The sequence below is a fragment of the Nilaparvata lugens genome, chromosome 6 (genome assembly GCF_014356525.2).
Source record: "Nilaparvata lugens isolate BPH chromosome 6, ASM1435652v1, whole genome shotgun sequence".
Classification (NCBI taxonomy): Eukaryota; Metazoa; Arthropoda; class Insecta; order Hemiptera; family Delphacidae; genus Nilaparvata; species Nilaparvata lugens.
Genome location: NC_052509.1, coordinates 41,504,736 through 41,524,814, shown reverse-complemented (window position 1 = coordinate 41,524,814; position 20,079 = coordinate 41,504,736). Strand labels below are relative to the sequence as shown.

The following is a 20,079-nucleotide window of genomic DNA, read 5'->3' as shown; positions in this document are numbered from 1 at the left end:
AATTACTTATTTTTAACTAGAGCCATTGATAATAATCATTTGTAAATAATGAAGAGAAAGTGCATAAATTGGAATGACATAATTTGAATTATTGTCAATCCAAGATGGCTAGCGCGGGAAAAAAGTGGCGTCAAAGTGTACCAATGAGATAGCCTATTGTTTCGTCTCCATGATCCTCCTTTAGTTTTACTTTTTGGTACCGGCCATCGGGCCAAAGAATAGGTACAGAATGGAAACTGTCAATCAAAAACCTATCCAACCTGTATGCTTTTTACAACATGGCGCAAATACAAGGCACGTCTCGTGACCTTAGGAAGTTCCAGGTCTTCTGATTGGCTCGTGGCAGTAAACGAGATCAATTGATCCGGATCATTAAAGTGATCCGAACCTCCTATTAATACTATATTGAGGTCCATGTTATAATGGCAGTGTATGATTGATAATAGTGTTGTTATCCTTGTCACTTTTGACAGTGACTGTACAGAAGTAGACAAACAATCCTCAGCCGCTATGTTTTATTTTGATTTATAACAAAATGCTAAAGTAGAGGAGTCGTATAATAATTGATTTTAAATGTATTTTTGAATAAATAGAATTATTTTTAGATATTAACGTATGAGAAACACAAATTATACTTGAAATGCAACTTTAAAAGTTAATAACTTTGAGACCATCCTAGACTTCGCCCATGCTTCAGTTTACCGGAATAGGTTAGGCCTACACTGGTACCGGTAGGCTATAAATAATATTGAAAGGTTATTTCAGAATTATTTCCAGCGAAATTATGTTATCATAGATAGGATTTCTATTTTAAAAGAAATTTGAATAGAATACCTAGCGAATAACTTGATTGCTGTTGTTTTGAAGTTCAGATTGGTGAATCACAGCCGCTTTTCATTCTTGGCTTTTCAAATTAGCCGCAATTTCAGGTTTGTAAATCTGATCTCAGTTATGAAAGCAAAGTTTAGAATCAAATATTATGGAATAATATATTTTATTGATGAATTTTTATTAATTTTACATGAAATTGATAATTTAATCAAGGGAATTAAATTCAATATCAGATCAAATTTAATGGGATGAATTGAATAATAGCTGTGTACACTCAGTGGCTAAATGAAGTCAATTTGGCAACGTTATCTCGTATCTTCCTTTACTGCCATTATAACGTGGACCTCACTATATTACAATGCGGAGCTTCCAAATGGATGGCGGATTTTTGCGCCAGGATACTATAAAGCCAAGTTCCCATACTGTATGACGTATACTGTGACCGGGCACCGGCGCCACAGAAAAGATACAGAGTGGAAGCTTGTAGTCAAATGCCTATCTAACCAATGCTTTTTACAGGACCCCAATACTAAACACGTGACCTTGGGAAGTTCCAATCCTGGTCTTCTGATTGGCTTGTGGCAGTAAACGAGATCAATTGATCCGGATCATTAAAGTGATCCGAACCTACCATCAATACTATTACAATGCGACGCTTCCTAACAAGATGGCGGATTTTGGCGTCAGGGTATAGCTAAGTTTCCTTACTGTATGTATACTGTGCCGGCGCCTCATGCATTTGCTTGATAAATAAATACGTTACTTTCAATTTGGAATAGCCTAATTTGGTTGTAATGTTATATTATTTATTGTTGCTTCTAATATAATTAGTTTTTTCATAAAATGGAAGGTGAGTAGAGAAACATTTTCATTTTAGTGAGATTGTTGATCCTAAAAATGCTAAATTATCATAATCAGAATTCCATGAAAATTGAGGTTATCTTTCAGTCGCATATTTATTATTAAAACTTTCAATATAATTCTTTCAAATTTGTTAGAATAATTGGCTGAAATGCACGTCCAGTGCCAACATACCTGTCATAACATTTTTGGTTGGGATCGATTTGGTATGTTATTTTGAGCACAAAATCACAAAAATTAAACGGCGGTCACTATTGTTTAAAAAAAAACTAAGTTCAAAGTAGCACAACTTTACATGCATTTAACCTATAAGTAGCTAAGGTTAGGAAAAGCTTTAGGTTAAGAAAAGCTTTAGGTTAGGAAAGCTTAGGTTAGGAAAAGCTTTGGGTTAGGAAAACTCAGATTAGGAATATCATAAATTGATGATTTTAATAATCAAAATGGCTGCTACTCATAGGTTGAATGCATTTTAAAATTGTGCTACTTTAAACTTAGTTTATTTTAAAAACAATAATGACCGTCGTTTAATTTTTGTGCTCAAAATAACATACTAAATCGATCCCAACCCATAAATTTTATGACAAGTATGTTGGCACTGGACGTGCACTTACACCGAATAATCTATCTATTACCAACTTATATTAATCCTGTTTTTATTTATTTTGAGTTAATGAGTATGGAATCACTAGTTTTTAAAAGTTTAGCTAAGCCTAAGTTACTCATCATAGTAACCTTCCATATTATTCTCACGGTAATTCTTGTTGCTACGGTGGGAAGGAATCGTAAGGGCCGTTTGCACAGTGACAGTTCAAACTATATTTCATTTTAAACAGGATTAAATCCCTATCAAGTCTTGTTTGCTATTATTTTGATTCATTAATATTTTTTTATCTTTATCATAATTGAATTTTTTGTTTGTAGTATATTATACTAGTAGTTCTGTGAAAAGTAGACCTCACGCAGTATTCTCATCCACAAGTACCTGATTGAAACTATAGACCTTATGGAAATACAGCAATAGACTGGCTGCTCCACACATCTGTGTAATCACTTGTCAGCTGATTTATGATGAATAATTCTATAGTCTTATTTTTACTCTAATATTGGCGTATGAAGGAGGCTCCTTTTTCCTTTTATATTATCCTTGGAATGCAAAATTTCCAAAAACCTTGTATATACGTCGACGCGCAATTTAAAAAGGAACATACCTGTCAAATTTCATGAAAATCTATTTCCTCATTATAAATAAGAGTGACGATATTATTTTAAACTGATAACTGAGGACAAGGAGGGATATCATGTTTCTAACTTAAATCATGATAAACTTGAAACAAATCCGCTAATTACTTTCAAAAAAAGATTAAGACACTTACAGACAAATGTAGAAGTTCGTTTTCCCCATGAAAAATGTATGAAAAAACAAAGACAGATCAAAGTGATACATCTCAATGTAGGATCACTGACTGATAAGGTGGGTCAGGTGGAAATATTTTTGGAAGATGAAGCTCCAAATTTTTTTCTTGTAAGCGAGCATGGGCTGACTGATGGTAAGTTAAATTCAATTAAATTGCACAATATATTCCCTCTGAATTATTTTGAAAGAAAAGATATGAGAAAGGGAGGGGTCGCTATTTTTAAAAATGATTCAACTATGACTGGGAGTTTAAAGGGTGAAATTTTTTCCGAGCAAAAGTGGAATTGGATGATTAACGTATAATTCTGTCATCAATATATAGGAGTCCTGATGCTAGTGTTGATATATTTGTTGAAAAGTTGAGTGCCTATCTCAAAGCATTAGAACCATTTTTGAACTCGCATGGAATAATAATAGGGGGGGGGGACTTTAACATAAATATAATGAAGAAAGATAGAGCAGCAAATTGTTTTAACTTATTGAAGAGTTTTGATCTGAACTTGAGGATTCTCTTGCCTACTAGAATAACTGAGCTGACGTCAACCTGCATTGACAACATTTGTACAAATTTTCCAGTCAATAAACATGAGTTGATTGAGTGTCATATATCTGATCATCATGCTGTTTCTTTCACTTATAAACAGCCAACTGGGAGAATTGGTCGTTTTAAAAAATTCATTGCACGGAATTTGAATCGCCAGAACCTTCTAGAGTTGAAGAAAAGATTGAAACTTGAGAATTGGGCTGATGTTTACAGTGAAAATGATATTCACAAGAAATATGATACCTTTGTAAAACTATTCTTGTATCACTTTGATATTTCGTGTCCTTTCAAAGAGAAAAAGATCCACCACAATAAGATGAAATGGATTGATGAGAAAATTACAAATCTTAATATTGATATGGTAGACCGTTATGAGGAATGGAAAGTCGACAAAGCAACTGAAAAATATATATACTACAAGCAAGCTAAAAGATTCTATAAAACAAATGTTGCACTTGCTAGAGCTTGTTGGTATAACAGAAGAATAGAAGAGACCAGTAATAAATCTAAAGAGTCCTGGAAAGTAGTAAACGAATTAAGTGAAAGGGTCAGAAAAAAGTTGATTTTGAGGAATGAGGACGAGACTGTTAAAAATCCTAAAAAGATAGCAGAGATTATGAATACACATTTTGTTAACATTGCAGAATCAATTAGTGATAGAATAGAGGGTGGAAAGAGGGTGCAAAGTGTGAAGAGCCTGAAGTACAAAGTAGAATACTGAATTTTGTTTTCGCAAAAATCTTCATATGGTTTGGATGGAATTAGTATGAAGGTGGTAAAATTTTGTGTAGAAGAAATAGTCTCGCCTTTGTTACACTTGATAAATTCTTCAATAAAACAAGGAATTTGTCCTGATGGCTGAAAAACAGGAAGACTCAAACCTCTTTTTAAAAGTGGGGACAAAACTGATTTGAATAACTATCGGCCAATCTCTCTGCTTCCGGTTATTTCTAAGATATTGGAGAGAGCCATTTGTAATCAGCTTATAGATTACCTGGAGGATAACGACATTCTTTGTAATAAGCAATATGGTTTCCTCAGATCCAAGTCTACCAAATTGTTACTAATAGATTCCCTCAACTACTGTATTGATGCGATTGAGTCGGGAGAGGCGGTAATCACTTGTTTTGCCGACCTCTCCAAGGCTTTTGACTGTGTAAATGTAGATCTGTTAATGAATAAACTCAGACTTCATGGTTTTGGGGGCTCTGCATTGAAATGGATGGATTCGTACATGACAAACAGGTATCAAGTCACAGAGATTCAACATGAAACTAAAAATAAAATAAAATTCACACGATCAAAGCCTAAATTAATTGTTTCTGGAGTCCCTCAGGGTTCTATTCTGGGCCCCTTGTTGTTCTTGATCTATGTGAATGATGTTGCAGGGTCGGTTCCCATTGAGAATCTGTATGTTTTTGCAGATGATACGACTCGGGTGACAAGGAGCCAAGACTTGAGAAAATTGGAAATTGAATCCTATCTTAAGATGAATAGCCTGTGCCAATATTTTGCAAACAATAAATTGATGTTGAATGCCTCGAAAACAAATTATATGTGTCTACAAACCCATCAGAGTAGGAGGTTAAGACACAATGAAACACCTAAATTATTAATTGGAGAGTCGGAATTGGTAATCAAGAGCTCAACGGACTTCTTAGGAGTGAAACTGGAGGAAGGGCTGGGTTGGGGGAACAATTGGATAATATTGAAAGTAAAATAGCGAGTGGAATTTTTGTCTTAAGGAATTTAAGTAAATTAAATAATAAGCCTCTATTAAAGTCGGTCTATCATTGCTTGGTGGAGTCACATATTACATATTCAGTGGCCCTATGGGGAGCTAGAGAGAGTAACCTTCAGCAAATTTTCATTTGTCAAAAGAAAGCATTGCGCACTATGTTGAGGTTGCATCCACAAACACATTGTAGGGACTATTTTATTGAAATGGGGATTCTCAGTGCTCCCTGTCTCTATATTTTGGAAATGTGTGTATATATTAGAAGGTGTTACAGACTATTAATAAGACGCATGAATATAATACACGGCATAAGAGTACCTTCTCGGAATATCATAGATTGACTTTGTATGAAGAAAAACTCAGTTATATATTGGTAGAAAGATTTACCAAGTACTATCAATTCGGTTGCGGAAAATATTAACGATGAAGGAGTTGAAACAAAGTTTGAAATTATTTCTAAAGGAGGAGTGCTTTTATAGTCTGAAGGACTATTTTGATTACTGTAATAGAGTCAAAGACAAATGGTAATTATATACTAGATATAAATTTCATAAAAAATTAATGGTGTCTCGCTTTTGCTAGCACTTTGACTTGTCTGACGCCGTTGAGGCCAACCAGACGTAATATATATCTATCTATCTACAATATAATAATGTTATATGATAACAGTGATAAACGACAATTTAATGTATGGTGATCTTATTTCTTATTTCTTATTTTCTTATTTATTTATTTACCAATTCACTAGAAATTTACAAAATAACACTTATCAACTAATATACATTGGTGTGGCTGGAAAAAGAAGCCTTGAGCTCCAGCCACGAGTTCGAAAATATTCTTTAAATTATTGGTACATTTGCCGTGATAATATTGTAAAATACAAACAAAAAATTAGTAAACCAAAAACCAAAAATATGTATAAATAAACACATAAAATCAATTCTTGAATCAAAAATCAACAAGCCCAATAATAGAAATAGGTAATATAGAAATTATAATAATCATAATAATAAAAAAAAATTCTTTTAGGTAATCAAAAAAACCAAGTTTAAACTGAGCGTGTTAAAAACAAGTCATAATTATAATAATTTAGTTTTCGATTTTAAAAAAGTAAATCTCTTTTACCCAGGATCTTATTTTATTTAATTTATTACTTGTAATTTTATCCCTAATGAAATCGTCTGGTATCCTATTTATTTTAATTATATACTAGATCTACTTCACGTGTGGATTTAGAGCCCTTTTCAGCAGAAACGATTTGCCCTTTTCCATTCCCATCTTTTATGTGGGGGCATGCGGCGGGCTGCAATAGTGTGCTGATGCACTAGAAGAAAGCGCTTTGTGTGATCACCTTAGCAGGCATCGTGAGCACTGTACTAGGCTTATCTTTGTTAAACTGGATATCCTCACGGTCTTCAGCCAGTACCGTACATAGGCTACTATCTACTATCTAGTCAGCTGCATGTCAAGGACACCGAAAGCAGATACATTATGCTGAAGGCTGTTCTCTATGCACATATTCCAAGGAGGATACTTGGAATTAACATACCGCGCTGCAAAACTAACAAGAGAAAGGACTTCTCTATTATTGCACTGCGCATTTATAATGTTCTCCCTGTTTGTGTAAAGAACCAGCATAGTATTGCTTTTAGAAACAGTCCAGATCTATCTGAAGAGAAATCCATTCTACTCAGTAAATGAATAAGCTAATTCATATTGATACGCAGAAGGACAGTATATTTTGACCTTTCATCAACCTTTTTTGACGCCATCTATCCAGTTCACTGGTCATGGAAGTAACTTAGAAGGAGGAGTTAAAGGAATGTGTTATAGGGCCCTTAATAGACGATATAAAGACTACTAATGCATTTTTCAAACTTTATTCTTTTCAACTCTAATAAAAGCTTTTTATTTTAAAATTTTCTCCAATGTCCACTGGAGTGGATTTTTCTCAATGTCCAATGTATTCTATTCTTTGTTTCCAATTTTTTGTTGAAATGTTTCTTTTCCAGGTAAACCTAATGAAGACATGTGGACTCCTTTCAAGGAATTACTCACGGTTGTTGAAGGAGCAGTATCTAAAAATGTCGACAGTGTTTTAGAACAGTTAGAGAAGTATCTTCAAAAACATAAACAGAATTTCCTGACACTTCTGAAAAATCCTGTAAGTATAAAGTAAACATTATTGATTTACAAGTAGCATATGCTATTACATGTCAAACTTTTTCTAAATTACATAAATAACTTATCTGAGATAATAAATTGATGTTCAGAGTTCTCGTGAAATGATTAAGCAAACTTTTTGCAATTCATACGGTTATGATTGTATTTTTATACTTGCGCGGATGATTGTAATAATTATAAGAAGGTGTGTTTAATTTTAAATAAGTTGTAGAATAAATACTTGAAGTTTTATTTCAATTTATAACCGAAAGTAGAAACTAGAATAATAATTCTACCTATTGCACTGTAAAGCTCTGAAGCTTCATCAACTTACAAGCAGTAACAGCAGTGCCCACTTGAAAGTTGTGTGTATATTTTTGGCTTCAAAATTTTCTGAAATAACTTAATTTATTCAAAGTGCGGTGATATATTAAGTGCAAAATTTAACTATAATTTGGTATTTTAATCATTCTAAATTCAAAATTTCTAGCTAATATATATTCTTGGACAGAACTTTGAACTTCAAATTTCCTCAGTAAGAACATAACCTATTTTTTCGGACATTTCATTATTTTCAAAATTTGGGAACATAATAGTTTTGGGCTATGCCTGTTCTTCTATCCCGATCATATTCATATGATTTGTAATTATATCAACGAATAATAGATATTTAAAGTGAAATTGTGTTGGTAACAAAAAATTTACCCAGTGTTTCAGTAGGAACATAACAAATCATATATGTACACATCGTGAGCATATAAACTTGTTGAAAATTATACAATTTCCCAGAAACCCCTTACCCCCGCCCATCATTCACTATTATACCTTTGGCCCGCGAGCCCCTTGAATAAAACCAATGTTTCCCTTGCTTAAAAAGTTTGAGCACTCCTGAATCAGCACTTGAATGGTTTTTTAGGCTACTGTTAGTTTTAACTTTTGTTGTAGAATTTGATAAAAACGGGCTCACTGCAGTTGCCGTTGCAGTGTCCAATCCTCTGCATACTCGGACCGTAGACAGAACTTTTAGTTGACGCCTCTATATTCTCTGTTTGCTAAGGGCTTTATCTATGTTAGTTCAAATAAAACCAAATAACATTCGATTTACCTTTAAATCACAATCTTTTCGGAAATAGTCTGTTCATAATGTAAAGCTACTTCAGTTAGTAATAGTCCACTTGAACTGGTTAGATTAAGTTTAAAATATTAATTATTGAAATTAAGACACACTTGAAAAGCGTGTTTTATTCTCGAATTTTCATTTAACAATTTGGAATCATAGTTTTAGATTTCTTCAATTTATTACTTCGTGTAGTATCTCAAAATACCTTGTATTGAACTAGTGAGGAATTTTCATGTCTCTTGAATTTTATTCAATACTTATGTTGCTTGTAGTCTGTAAAGTATTCATTCTCTTTTAATTTACCATACTTTTTAGCCTATAATTTCTTATTTTCTCTTCAAATTCCAGCCTAAAAATGCTAAAAGCCGAGAAGACTTGCAGAAAGGCATCACAGAGGGGTTTCGTCTGCCTGGTCTTGGTCAGCAGACATTACCTAAAGAATTGGTCGAGGAGGCATTAATCATATCCGACATGTATGATCTTGACGAATATATGGCGCTGGATCTTCTTGTTATTGGTAAGTCAAGCGCTGCTCGCTCTCTTCGAATTCGCCGACAAAAATGTCTTCAAAAATCTCATCCCGTAAAAATTGAAAGAATTGAACTTTATGCTTAAAGTTCAAAATATACATCGATCTTCAATGAATCCATATCATTTGTTTGAAGCTCACGTTTATGCGAAGATGTCGTTGACTCTTATTTTTCTGTACCGTAATGTACTCGGATCCTTTATTATGAATGTCGCAATGAAAATGACGAGGATATTGTCAATTCCTGTTAGCCTGTTGGGATTTTCAAAAGTTATAATTGTATAATATGAGATACGCTCAATATGGATATTCCCCTGTGGTTACAGCATTCCTTCTGAGCGTACCGGGCAAGCTTTACTCAACAATACTGCATGAGTGGCTGAATTGTTTTATTGAACCAGACCTTGAGGAGGAGCAATTTGGCTTCAGACATGGTAGAAGTACTCAAGATGCAATTTTTATCCTGCAACAAGTTCTAGAAAAAAGTGTAGAGTATGGTAAAAACGTGTGCTTGTGTTTTATATACCTCATCAAAGCAATTGACAGAGTACCATGGAATACTTTAAGGAGAGTGAACGAAAACGTGTTGAAGGCCATCCAGAGCTACAACAGAAGCTGTAGGAACTATGTAAGAGTTGGTAACTGCAGCTCTGAGCAATTTGAAACAAGAGCAGGAGTGAGGCAAGGAGATATTCTATCACCGTATCTTTTTATTATACTGATGGATGGAGTGATGAAGGCCTGCAAGTATAGAGAAAAAAGATTGACAGTGGGTCACTGGCGACTACAGAGAGTGCAAGTCTCAGAGCTGGCTTATGCAGATGATCTTATCCTGTTGGCTGCCAAGGAAGAGGATTTTCAGCATAAAATAAACATCTGGAATGAGGAACTGGAAAAGAAAAAGATGGAGATAAGCATAGACAAAATTAAGTGATGGCTGTGGCAACCAATCACAGAGAGATAGAGATTAAGATGAAAAATAGAAGAATTGAACAGGTCTCCAACTTCAAATATCTTGGAGAGCTACCATACATCAAGAGGGTAGAATGGAGGAGGAAATAAATTCTAGAACTGCCTCTGGTGGTAGACTCTACTATGCGCTATCAAGAGGGTTCCTTAATATGAAATATGTCAGTTAAAAAGCGAAAATGGCAGTCCTCTGGTCCACATGTTCCTACTTTGTTATACTCTTCTGAGACGTGGACTTTGACAGAGAGAAGTAAGAGTTAGCTGCAGGCCCAAGAAAAGCGCTTCCTACGTAGAGTGATTGAAAAGATAAGAAGAGACCGACTGAGAAATCTATAAGAGCGGTGGTCAACTCTAATCCAATCACTCAGAGGATAGAGGAAGGGCAGCTTAGGTGACTGGGCCACGTAATAAGGATGGGCAAGGAGAGGCTGCCAAAATTGATATGGGAATGTAAGGCAGAGGGAAGAAGGCGAGACGGAAGACCAAGAAAAAGATTGTCTGATAACCTCCGGAGAAATTTGGAGTCTAGGGGTTCTAGTGATTGGAGAGTGATTGGCCGTTTGGCACAGAATCGTGATAGATGGAAATCTCTCGTAAACTCTACACCGCAAGGTAGAAGAGGCTTCGATTAAGTAAGTAAGTAATATGAGATAAATAAATAAATCTCTACTATACAGTAGTTGGCCTATGTAGTATGTAATTGCAGTATAACATTCCATTAAACTGTAGTGTGCTACAATAGTAAAATATGATTGACAATATCCTCAGGTTATTCTAGAACGGTTTCACATCAATAATATTATTTGTTGTGTATATTTTATGAACGATAAATTGTATATTTTTTATTTTTACAATTGTTTATAGGTTGTATATTTTAATACCTTTCGTGCATGAAGCTGACGTAAATACCGTTTGTTGAAACAGGGTGTCCTCGCGGCGGGAAAACCGGGAAATCCGGGAATTGTACGTGAATTTCATTTGGGCGGGGAATGTACGGGAATTGTACGGGAATTTTGTCGAGATACGGGAATTTTTTGACATTTCTGTCAACTAGCTAATTTTATATTAATTAAGGACAGAGTTGAAATTTAGCCAGTGGATGAGTGGTGTATTAGTGATGGGTGATACAGGTTGGTGTATTTATGTGGCGTTTTATAAATATCTTGTATCAATACTGCGTTTTATCGGTACCGTGTATCGATAGGTTTTATCGGAACTAGTAGGTTTTCCTTCGATATTCATTATTAAGGTATATCCACTCATGCCGAACCGAACCTCGAACAGCGCAGCGAACCTTGCAATTTGCTGCGCAGCGCGCCGTGCAGCGAATCGCTCAGCGATTTCAAACAATAAAATGCTGTCACGTGGTGAATATTTTTCAATTTTAATAGTGGAACATTCTGTTCTGTTGATTTATTTTACTAAGTTCGGCTTCAAATCATCAGTTTTCGTAGTGATTTATGTTCCAATCACTGATTTTTTTCTTAACATGTTTAGAATATTATTTGATATGGATTCTCTTATCATACTTTCTTGTGAATCAATAATTGATCATCCACTTTGAATCGATAGGTACTAAATATATTAAAACCAATTAGATTATTCAATCAAACAGGCTCTAGGATATTATAATATGTTTGGTAACAAAAGTATTCAGAGTAGTTATAATAACTTATCACGAAGACTTTATATTATCCACTTTGATCCGGTTTTTATCAGGATCATTTCAAATAAGCTACATATTGGATAAACTGTTTTCTTCTATGAATAAACTGAATCTCTTTGATTTTTTTATTCAATTATAATTTGTTCAGTCCCTTTCTCATTTAAGTCACTGATTGACTGACTGAAGCACTGTGCAGTCGGCCGAAAACGCTGAGGAGTGTCATGCAGAGTACTGTTCAGTACTCTTCTGAATGTTGCAAATCTATTAAAATAACACTCCCTTATTCCTTGATCAAAAGTTCATTATTGACAAGCAGGTAACCCGTGCTTCGCAAGGGTCTATTTTTTTCAATTCAATTTATTTGCCATATATACAAGATTTATACAATTACAGATTCACATAATAATTGGGTACATCATACAGAAATTCAGAATATACTCTATTCTAGAAATAATAAAAATAAATTAGATATAACATAACTTAAATCCCAGTTGTACTCATTAATTTAACGGCAATAATTGCTAGCAGAGACACGTGTCTGATCGCTAGCAATGAGTTCAGTTCAAATCATTGAAAGATTTTTTTTTTGACTGAAACACAAAAAAAGAACTTTGTTGAAATTCACAAAATCACAATTTTATTTTAGGTATTCACCAAATCAATCTATTATGTGTAATTTCATGATTAAAAGTCTATTTTGAAAAATATTCTAGTTTTTAACCATTCATCAATATCTTTTGTAAGTTTTCTGTTTATTTTATGGGTGAATAAGTTTAAGGGAATCATATTAATCAGCATATTGCAGTTGTGTTCATACTGTCTTCTACTTACTGAAAGTCTGGAGAATCTGACCATGAATTTCATTGTAATCGATGGACGAGTGTTGTAATTGAGAGCTCGGATTGTTGGTAAATGTTTAGTTTTATTAATAGAAAGGATTAAGTTTTTATATATTGCTGTCTTATGGTGAGAACATTCATTTCTTGGAAAACGTCTCTACTAGGATAGATCCTTGGTTTGCCCAAGGCTGCTTTGACAAAAAATTTCTGCAAAATGAAAACTGTCTTTAAATGAGTATCATATGCGCCACCCTACACCTCCAAACAATATGTGAATAGAACATGTGCATATGCTAAGTAGATATTCCTTATGATGTCATGGTTTGTTAACTGATTAATTTTGTAAAAAGTATGTTTAAGGTATTTCAACTTGGAGCATAGATATACTGTATGTGCTGTCCATTTTAAATGATTATCCAACATAACACCAAGATATTTTATTGATTTCACTACTTCTATTTCTGCACACATGCAGTTTAGAGGTTCGTGTCTGTCTTCAGTTGAATGTAATTTAAGTTTAAAATTTGGGTGTGGTTGTCCAGATTCATTGGGAGAAAATGTGATGAATTTAGTTTTCTTGTAGTTTAAAGTTAAAATGTGGCTCTTCAACCATGTATAAATTTCCGTTAGTCCAGAATTAGCTGATTTAAAAACATCATATTTTAAATCTTGACAAACTGAAAACTTGACGTAATGAAATTTTGAAGAATTCAAAATAGGAGTATAACCATCCTCGGTTAATTAAGAATCTATATGTGAAATTTCGAGTTAATCAATCCAGCAGTTCAGACGTGATGATGCGTCAAACATAACTTTCCTAACCTGTACATGTATAAGCCAGTTCTTTACTTTATTATATTATAGATTGATGAGCCTTAAAAGGTCCTATCCACTTAAGTAGGTTTTTTTGGGTTGCCTAAACATAGACCAAACCAGACACCTTTTGGGGGAAATTATTCAACTCTACCTACTTTTTCGTGAAATAACAATGATCAATGTTCTTACCAACAAAAATCTATGGCATGTGGGTGATATTAAAAAGGCGTCTCTTTTTGTGGGTCTGTGGTATTTATTAAAATAAATAGGATATGGAAATTACAGAATCTATTCCAGTCAACTTATGGTTAGTTGTTGAAATTAATTTATTTGTTTAAAATAACAAAATGATTATAATTTTAAAAGGAAATAATTGTCATGATACCTAGTTCTTGGTCAACATTATTTTAATATTGAAATTTATCCAATCATCAATTTTTCAGAAATTATTTTATTTGCATTAAGCGATGTTTATCGATTCTTATAAATTTATTATTCATAACAATGAATTGTCCAAAACATAGATTAAATAAAATGAGAAGAGGTCTCTACTGTATTAATGTTCGCAAAAGTATTCGCATGTTTTCCAAAAGTATATCGCAAGCTGCATGGCAAATTTTAATCGAGGGCTCCGATTGGCTGAAAAGTTCGGCGAACGGCGTGGAGAACGGTTAAAGAGCGGCTAGTGGGGCGACGAACGGTTCGGATAACTACGCGGCGGTTGGTTAACAGCTGAGTGTTAACACTAGTAGTTCTGTGAACAGTAGACCTCACGCAGTTTTCTCATCCAAAAGTATCTGATGTCACCTGTTCTAGTTGATTCAGTTGTATCACAATTCACAGTTGAATCATAATTTACTCTTAAAAACTGTTGTTTTCTCCAAGATCAAAAACTCACTTATGTTAATAAACTCAGTTCACGTTTGAATTTGTATCTCATATGATAATTTATCCAGTTCCGTGATAATCTTTTCATCTGATAAAAATATTTCTCAACTATTTTAAAATAATTTTTTTTTCAATCAAGAATATTATAAGTTCTTCAGTATTATTTAGTTCATTTAATCATTTTTTATTTCATTTTCAATCACCTATTACATTTGTTTTTGAAATGTAAGAATAGTATCAATGATGGGCACGCATCATAAAAAATATTGAAACCCTACCTTATGGAAACACTTATAGAAATAGACATCTGTGTGATGCATGCAATGAATAATCCACTTGTCAGCTGATTGATTATGCGAATAATTCTATAGTCTGATTGATCGTATCTTCAAAGTAGATGATATATATAGTGATATCAGAGTATGGAGGAATTCCTTTCTTTTCATATTATCCTTAAAATGCAAAATTTCAAAAAACCTTCTGTATACATCGACGCGCAGTTGAAAAAGGAATATTCCTGCCAAATCTCATCGAATTCTATCAACGCGTTTGGCCGTAATCGCGTTACATACAGACAAAAGAAAATCCGAGTTGAAACATAGACCTCACTACGTTCGGTCAATTATGAAACATATTATGGCTACTGTTCATTGCACGGCTCGATGCACGGCGGATTGTAAGATTCGCTACGCTGCTCGAGGTTCAGTTCGGCATGTGTGGCAATACCTTTATATCCATTTTAGGTATAGTTCCGTATCTGGTGTAGGTATTATCGATATTGAAATTATTGATAGTAAATAAAATCACACATATGTTTTTCAGAACCTAAAATGTTCTGTTTAATAATAGTCCAGTCAATATAGACGGACAGTCTACAGACCGGGACACATATAACCGCACCGAGCCCGTCCCAAGGTACGGCCGAGGAAAACCGGGAAAAACGTGAAATTTACGGGAAATGTATGGGAATTGTACGGGAATTTTCTGAGCCTGATTCAGTGGACACCCTGTGAGAATAACCCTGTACAACAAATCTTTCCCTGGTCCCTGGATGTGGTTTGACTATATTCTGTATTGAGCAGAAATAATTCGAAACCCCAGTTCTATACACCTTAGAAGCTAAGTTCCTCATAACCAACTTTTTACTCACGATCTCATTTACTGTAACTTTTAATTGAATTTAGTAAAAATATTTTCAATATTTTTCAGCTTACATTAATTTGTTCAAATTTGTTAATACTTATCCACTTATTTCTAAATTTTGTTATATAGAAACATCATGAAAATACGAGTGTATTGTGTAAACTTATGAGAAATCTTCCAACAAGTTCAACTTTTTATGGAGTTGAGAGTATTCTAGCTAGCACCCAACCTTGAAAGTACGAAGTAATAACGTTAAACTTCAAGGAATCGAACAATTTTAATACTTTTCTTAATCAGTTTCTGATACAATTTTTCAATTATTTATTTGTACAACAAATTCTTATTATTGGAATAATTGAGAGATAAATTGGAGCTATTTATCTTCCGAATTCAGATAAAATGACATAATCTATACTCTAATAAATCAAAGAACTGGCTTATACACATATGGGATTGGAAATTCATGAATGACGCATCATCACGTCTTAACTACTCAACTGATTAGCTTGAAATTTTGCATAAAAATTCTTAATTTACCGGGGATGGTTATAGGTCTATTTTAAATTCTTCAAGATTCCAGTAGGTCAAGTTTTCAGTTTGTCAAGTTTTTAATTAGGCCATGGCGGAGCACGGGTTACCTACTATTCTTGACTTTTAAACAAATCAACTCAACTTCCAGTCATTTTAGATCTGATGAAATAATAATGAAAATGGGATAGCACATGATCTTCATAATAATTCATTATAAACTTGGAAAATGAAAATATTGATGTAGGTTTAGTATTTTGAAAAATCTGAATTCAGAAAATAAACATTATTCATTTATTCATAGACAACACATACAATTCAGGTAAAAACAACAGGCGTTTGCCCAAAACTGCTTTTATAACTATCTGAATTGGGAGAGAAACAGTTTTGGATTAATTCTGTTGTTTCTTTCCCAATAATTGCTTTGATTTTGTGCATGTTTAAATAAAATAGACTAAGCATGTGTTAGGGGGAGTCCGATCTGACTAGGCGTCAAATGTGCAAAACTTTAGAAATGAATGTTTGTGTGTTGGCAGCTGAGTACCAGATGCCTCACCATCCGGGCCTGACTCGCGGCCTGGTGGCCATCCTTCTGTACTACGATGGGCGCAAGGCGCTGACACAGGCGCTGCGAGTGCTGGTGCAGGCGAGGCAGGGAGTGCTCTGGATGGTCGAGTCGCACCCCGACATCTCCAACTACATCACCCACTTCACCGACCAACTCGCCAACGACGGACTCCTATCAAAAGTTCTCAGTAAGGGAAACACCAATCATTGTATTTATTATAATAAACTTTTTCCAAAAAAAAAAACATTACAAACAAAGAAAAATAAAAGCAATAAGGGAACTTACTTATTGCATTAGCATGCATATTACAAGTTGATGTTAAATCCAGCTATATATTTATAGGTTATTAAAAAGAAAGTAACATTTCTGCTAGAATAATAGATTATATTCATTTGTTCAAGTCAGTGAATGTTTATAAGTTGAAAGAAACGACATCCTTAGGCTGGCTACTAACGGTCGGACATGCATGATACACCACGTGTGACACCATCACACATTGCTGCGTCCTCACAGCGAAAGGCTTTGAGCAAAATTTTTTTGAGGTTAGGACCTTCTATCTTGATTTTTTTTCTTTGCTGCTCTATTTGAGGATAATTTTTTTTCTATTATTATAATTTGTAATTTTCTAGGGGTTTATTTATTGTTATTGGTTATTCATTCTATGTTTGAAGCCTGATGCTATACTGATAACGTTTATCCTGCGCATACACACACATGCTCATCATACATGTTTTGTCATCAGCGAGAGGCTTCTAACATACAATAAACAACCAATAACAATGAATAAACTCTGGAAAATTACAATGATACAAACATAGTTTAACCTCAAATAGAGCAGCGAAGAAAAAAATGAACTACAGAAAATCGAATGATAGACAAGGATAACAACACCAATATTAATAAAATAATGTGGACCTCACTATAATACTAACGTTTTTATGTTATCATTAATGTTCATAATAATTATTAAGCTTAATCAATAATAGAGTAATGAGAAATGGCTAATAATCAATTATGGCTAAATTTTATGATTAATTATGAATAAGAACTTTAATAAGTTCTATAATATCTCATCTGAATCATTAAAAGATGGTTTTAAGATTCTTAAAAGGTTCTTCCATGATACAGGATGAGTAATATAAATTTGATATTTGTACACTCATGATGATATTATCATGAAGGGTACCATAGTAGGATATTATAGGAAATTATATTTTGAGCTCCATATTAATAAAGGGAAGGGTCTCTAATTCCAAAAATATTGATGAATCTTCTATAGTTGTTTATAGGTGTATATTTCAATTAGCTCATAAACTTTATTTGTTTCTTGATCTCCGATATATTAGTGTGAAGGTTACTATCTCGTATCTGTAAAATTATATAAGCTTCATTTTTTTAAACTGAAATTATTGTCTTTCAAAAACTTCATTGTGAAATCTTTATTCTACATTTGTGATTTTTTTACTTTTTTGATATAATTAATCAAATCTTAGATTTCCACTTGTTACATGATGGTTTAAAAATGTTCATTCTTCTTCTATTGCTTAATATATATTCACTGTGAATTCAATACGGCCATTAAATTCAAAATAGCCTACCCTCTTGATTCCCCACTAGAGTATGTAGTTCAATAAAACCATCTCATTTCGATTTAGAAATATTTTTGTTGATCTTCATGTTCTCAGTTACTTATCCCATATTTGTTGACTGAAATTATTTTTGTTGCAGCCACATTGGAGTCACTAGACCTCTCGCAGGAGTTGGCTTTACTGCAGAAAAATCGAGCTCTGGGCGGACCTCGGCATCACCATCAGGTGATCGAACTGTTCCAAGGCATTCGACAGACCCTGGCTGACATTGTGTACTTGTGGTCGGCCCAGAGTGGACTGCCTAAACAGCCTACCCTCGAGTGCGTTCCACCTCATTTCATTTACTAACGATTTTCAAGCCAAGACGTGAACCAGACACAACCATTCTTAAACCAAGTTTTACTAAGTTCGTTATCAAGAACCATCTATAAACGTTGCCCCTTGGAGTCCTCTGTTTAAGAGAGCTGACTAAACTGATAACAGACCAGACTAGACCACACACTAGACTGTTAACATGATTACATAGCTTTCCTTACTAGAACTATTTGGAGGGTTGAGTGTAAGAGAGGACCGGCTACGCCCTAACTGCACCCTAACTCTACCATCCTATATACAAATGAAGATGATTCTACTTAATTCTACTATCCTCTGAGAAGTCTTTTTAAATTAGGATTTCTGTATTTTCAAGATATAACCCGAAGATCTTTATCATATATTTTCCATCCTAGGTCAACTATTTGGTTTAAGAATTGCGTGTCAATAGTAGCAACTTCCATTCATTAAATTTCAAATTTTTCTTCTTTATTACAAAAATAAAATATTATTCTAATTTTCATTCACTTCTGCAACTGGATGTATTATGTTTTTGTAACCTAACTATTTTTTATGTGAAGCGGACTTCCCCTTATAAATTGTTTAAATACTTTATAAGCAGTAAAACATTTTTCCTCTATACCTGTAGCAAGTGGCTCCAAAAGTTGAACATCAAACATTTCAACTTGTAACTTATTATAAAATGTTTCTTATTCAAGAAATCAGTAGATATTAACCTTGAAATAGAAGGTCAATAAGCCATCCTATTCTATGTCAATTTTGTTCAAAAACTTCATTTCGCAATAAATCTATTTTCTCTTTTTTATTCTGTTCTGTGTTCATTTCAATGAGTGAGGTGCAGAATGAAGAAATGTATCTTTGGGCCCGTTCTGTGTACATGGAATGTGGTAAATTGTCCGATTCACAATTTACCAGGTAAAAAGTTCCGCGTTCCATGGGAAGAGTTTTGACAGATTCTGTACCAGAAACCAGTTCCAGTTCCAAAATCCAGCCCCACAGTCGAAGCGTGGTAAATTGTCCGACCTGGTACAGTTCCAACTATCTGAGCTCTCATTTGTCGATTATTGTAATATGATGTTTGATAACCATTATTAAATGAATTTTTCTCTATAGAACACAACCTTTCTTCATTCACGCAACTAGAAAACGACACATTTTAGTGTAAATCAACTTTATATGTGCGCGCCAAAAGCTTGAACCAACGATTTTGAAATGGCGTTCCATGTGAACATTTTGCACTAGTCACGTGATGGAACAATTTACGATTGGAACTGGAACAATTTACTGTACACAGAACGTATACTTTGAAATCACTTTTCATCAAGTCTGTGCGTAGCTTTATATGTTTTGTTTTTTGTTTTTAATTTCAGATTGATCGGTCTACTGAAACGCACCAAAATAGAAGAAGATGCGGTGGGTGGTGTCGACAGCGTAACATTGGCCTTGGAGATGGCTCTGCTCTGTGCCATGGATGTCAGCATACTTCATAAACGAGAAGATGGAGAAGGTAAATTGCTCCCAAAATAATTTATGCATTCAT

General features: G+C 34.0%; 1 protein-coding gene across 1 annotated transcript in view; it reads left to right on the top strand.

The window, feature by feature from the left end:
- Window positions 1-1,525: 1,525 nt before the first annotated feature.
- Window positions 1,526-20,079, top strand: part of LOC111060109 (nuclear pore complex protein Nup205) — a 96,022-nt gene continuing 77,468 nt past the window's right edge. Inside the window, exons 1-6 of the mRNA XM_039430819.1 lie at window positions 1,526-1,681; window positions 7,401-7,552; window positions 9,020-9,188; window positions 16,586-16,804; window positions 18,346-18,526; window positions 19,910-20,046. Of these exons, the coding sequence (XP_039286753.1) occupies window positions 1,675-1,681; window positions 7,401-7,552; window positions 9,020-9,188; window positions 16,586-16,804; window positions 18,346-18,526; window positions 19,910-20,046 (865 nt within the window). The 5' untranslated portion in view covers window positions 1,526-1,674. The remainder of the gene's footprint in view (window positions 1,682-7,400; window positions 7,553-9,019; window positions 9,189-16,585; window positions 16,805-18,345; window positions 18,527-19,909; window positions 20,047-20,079) is intronic.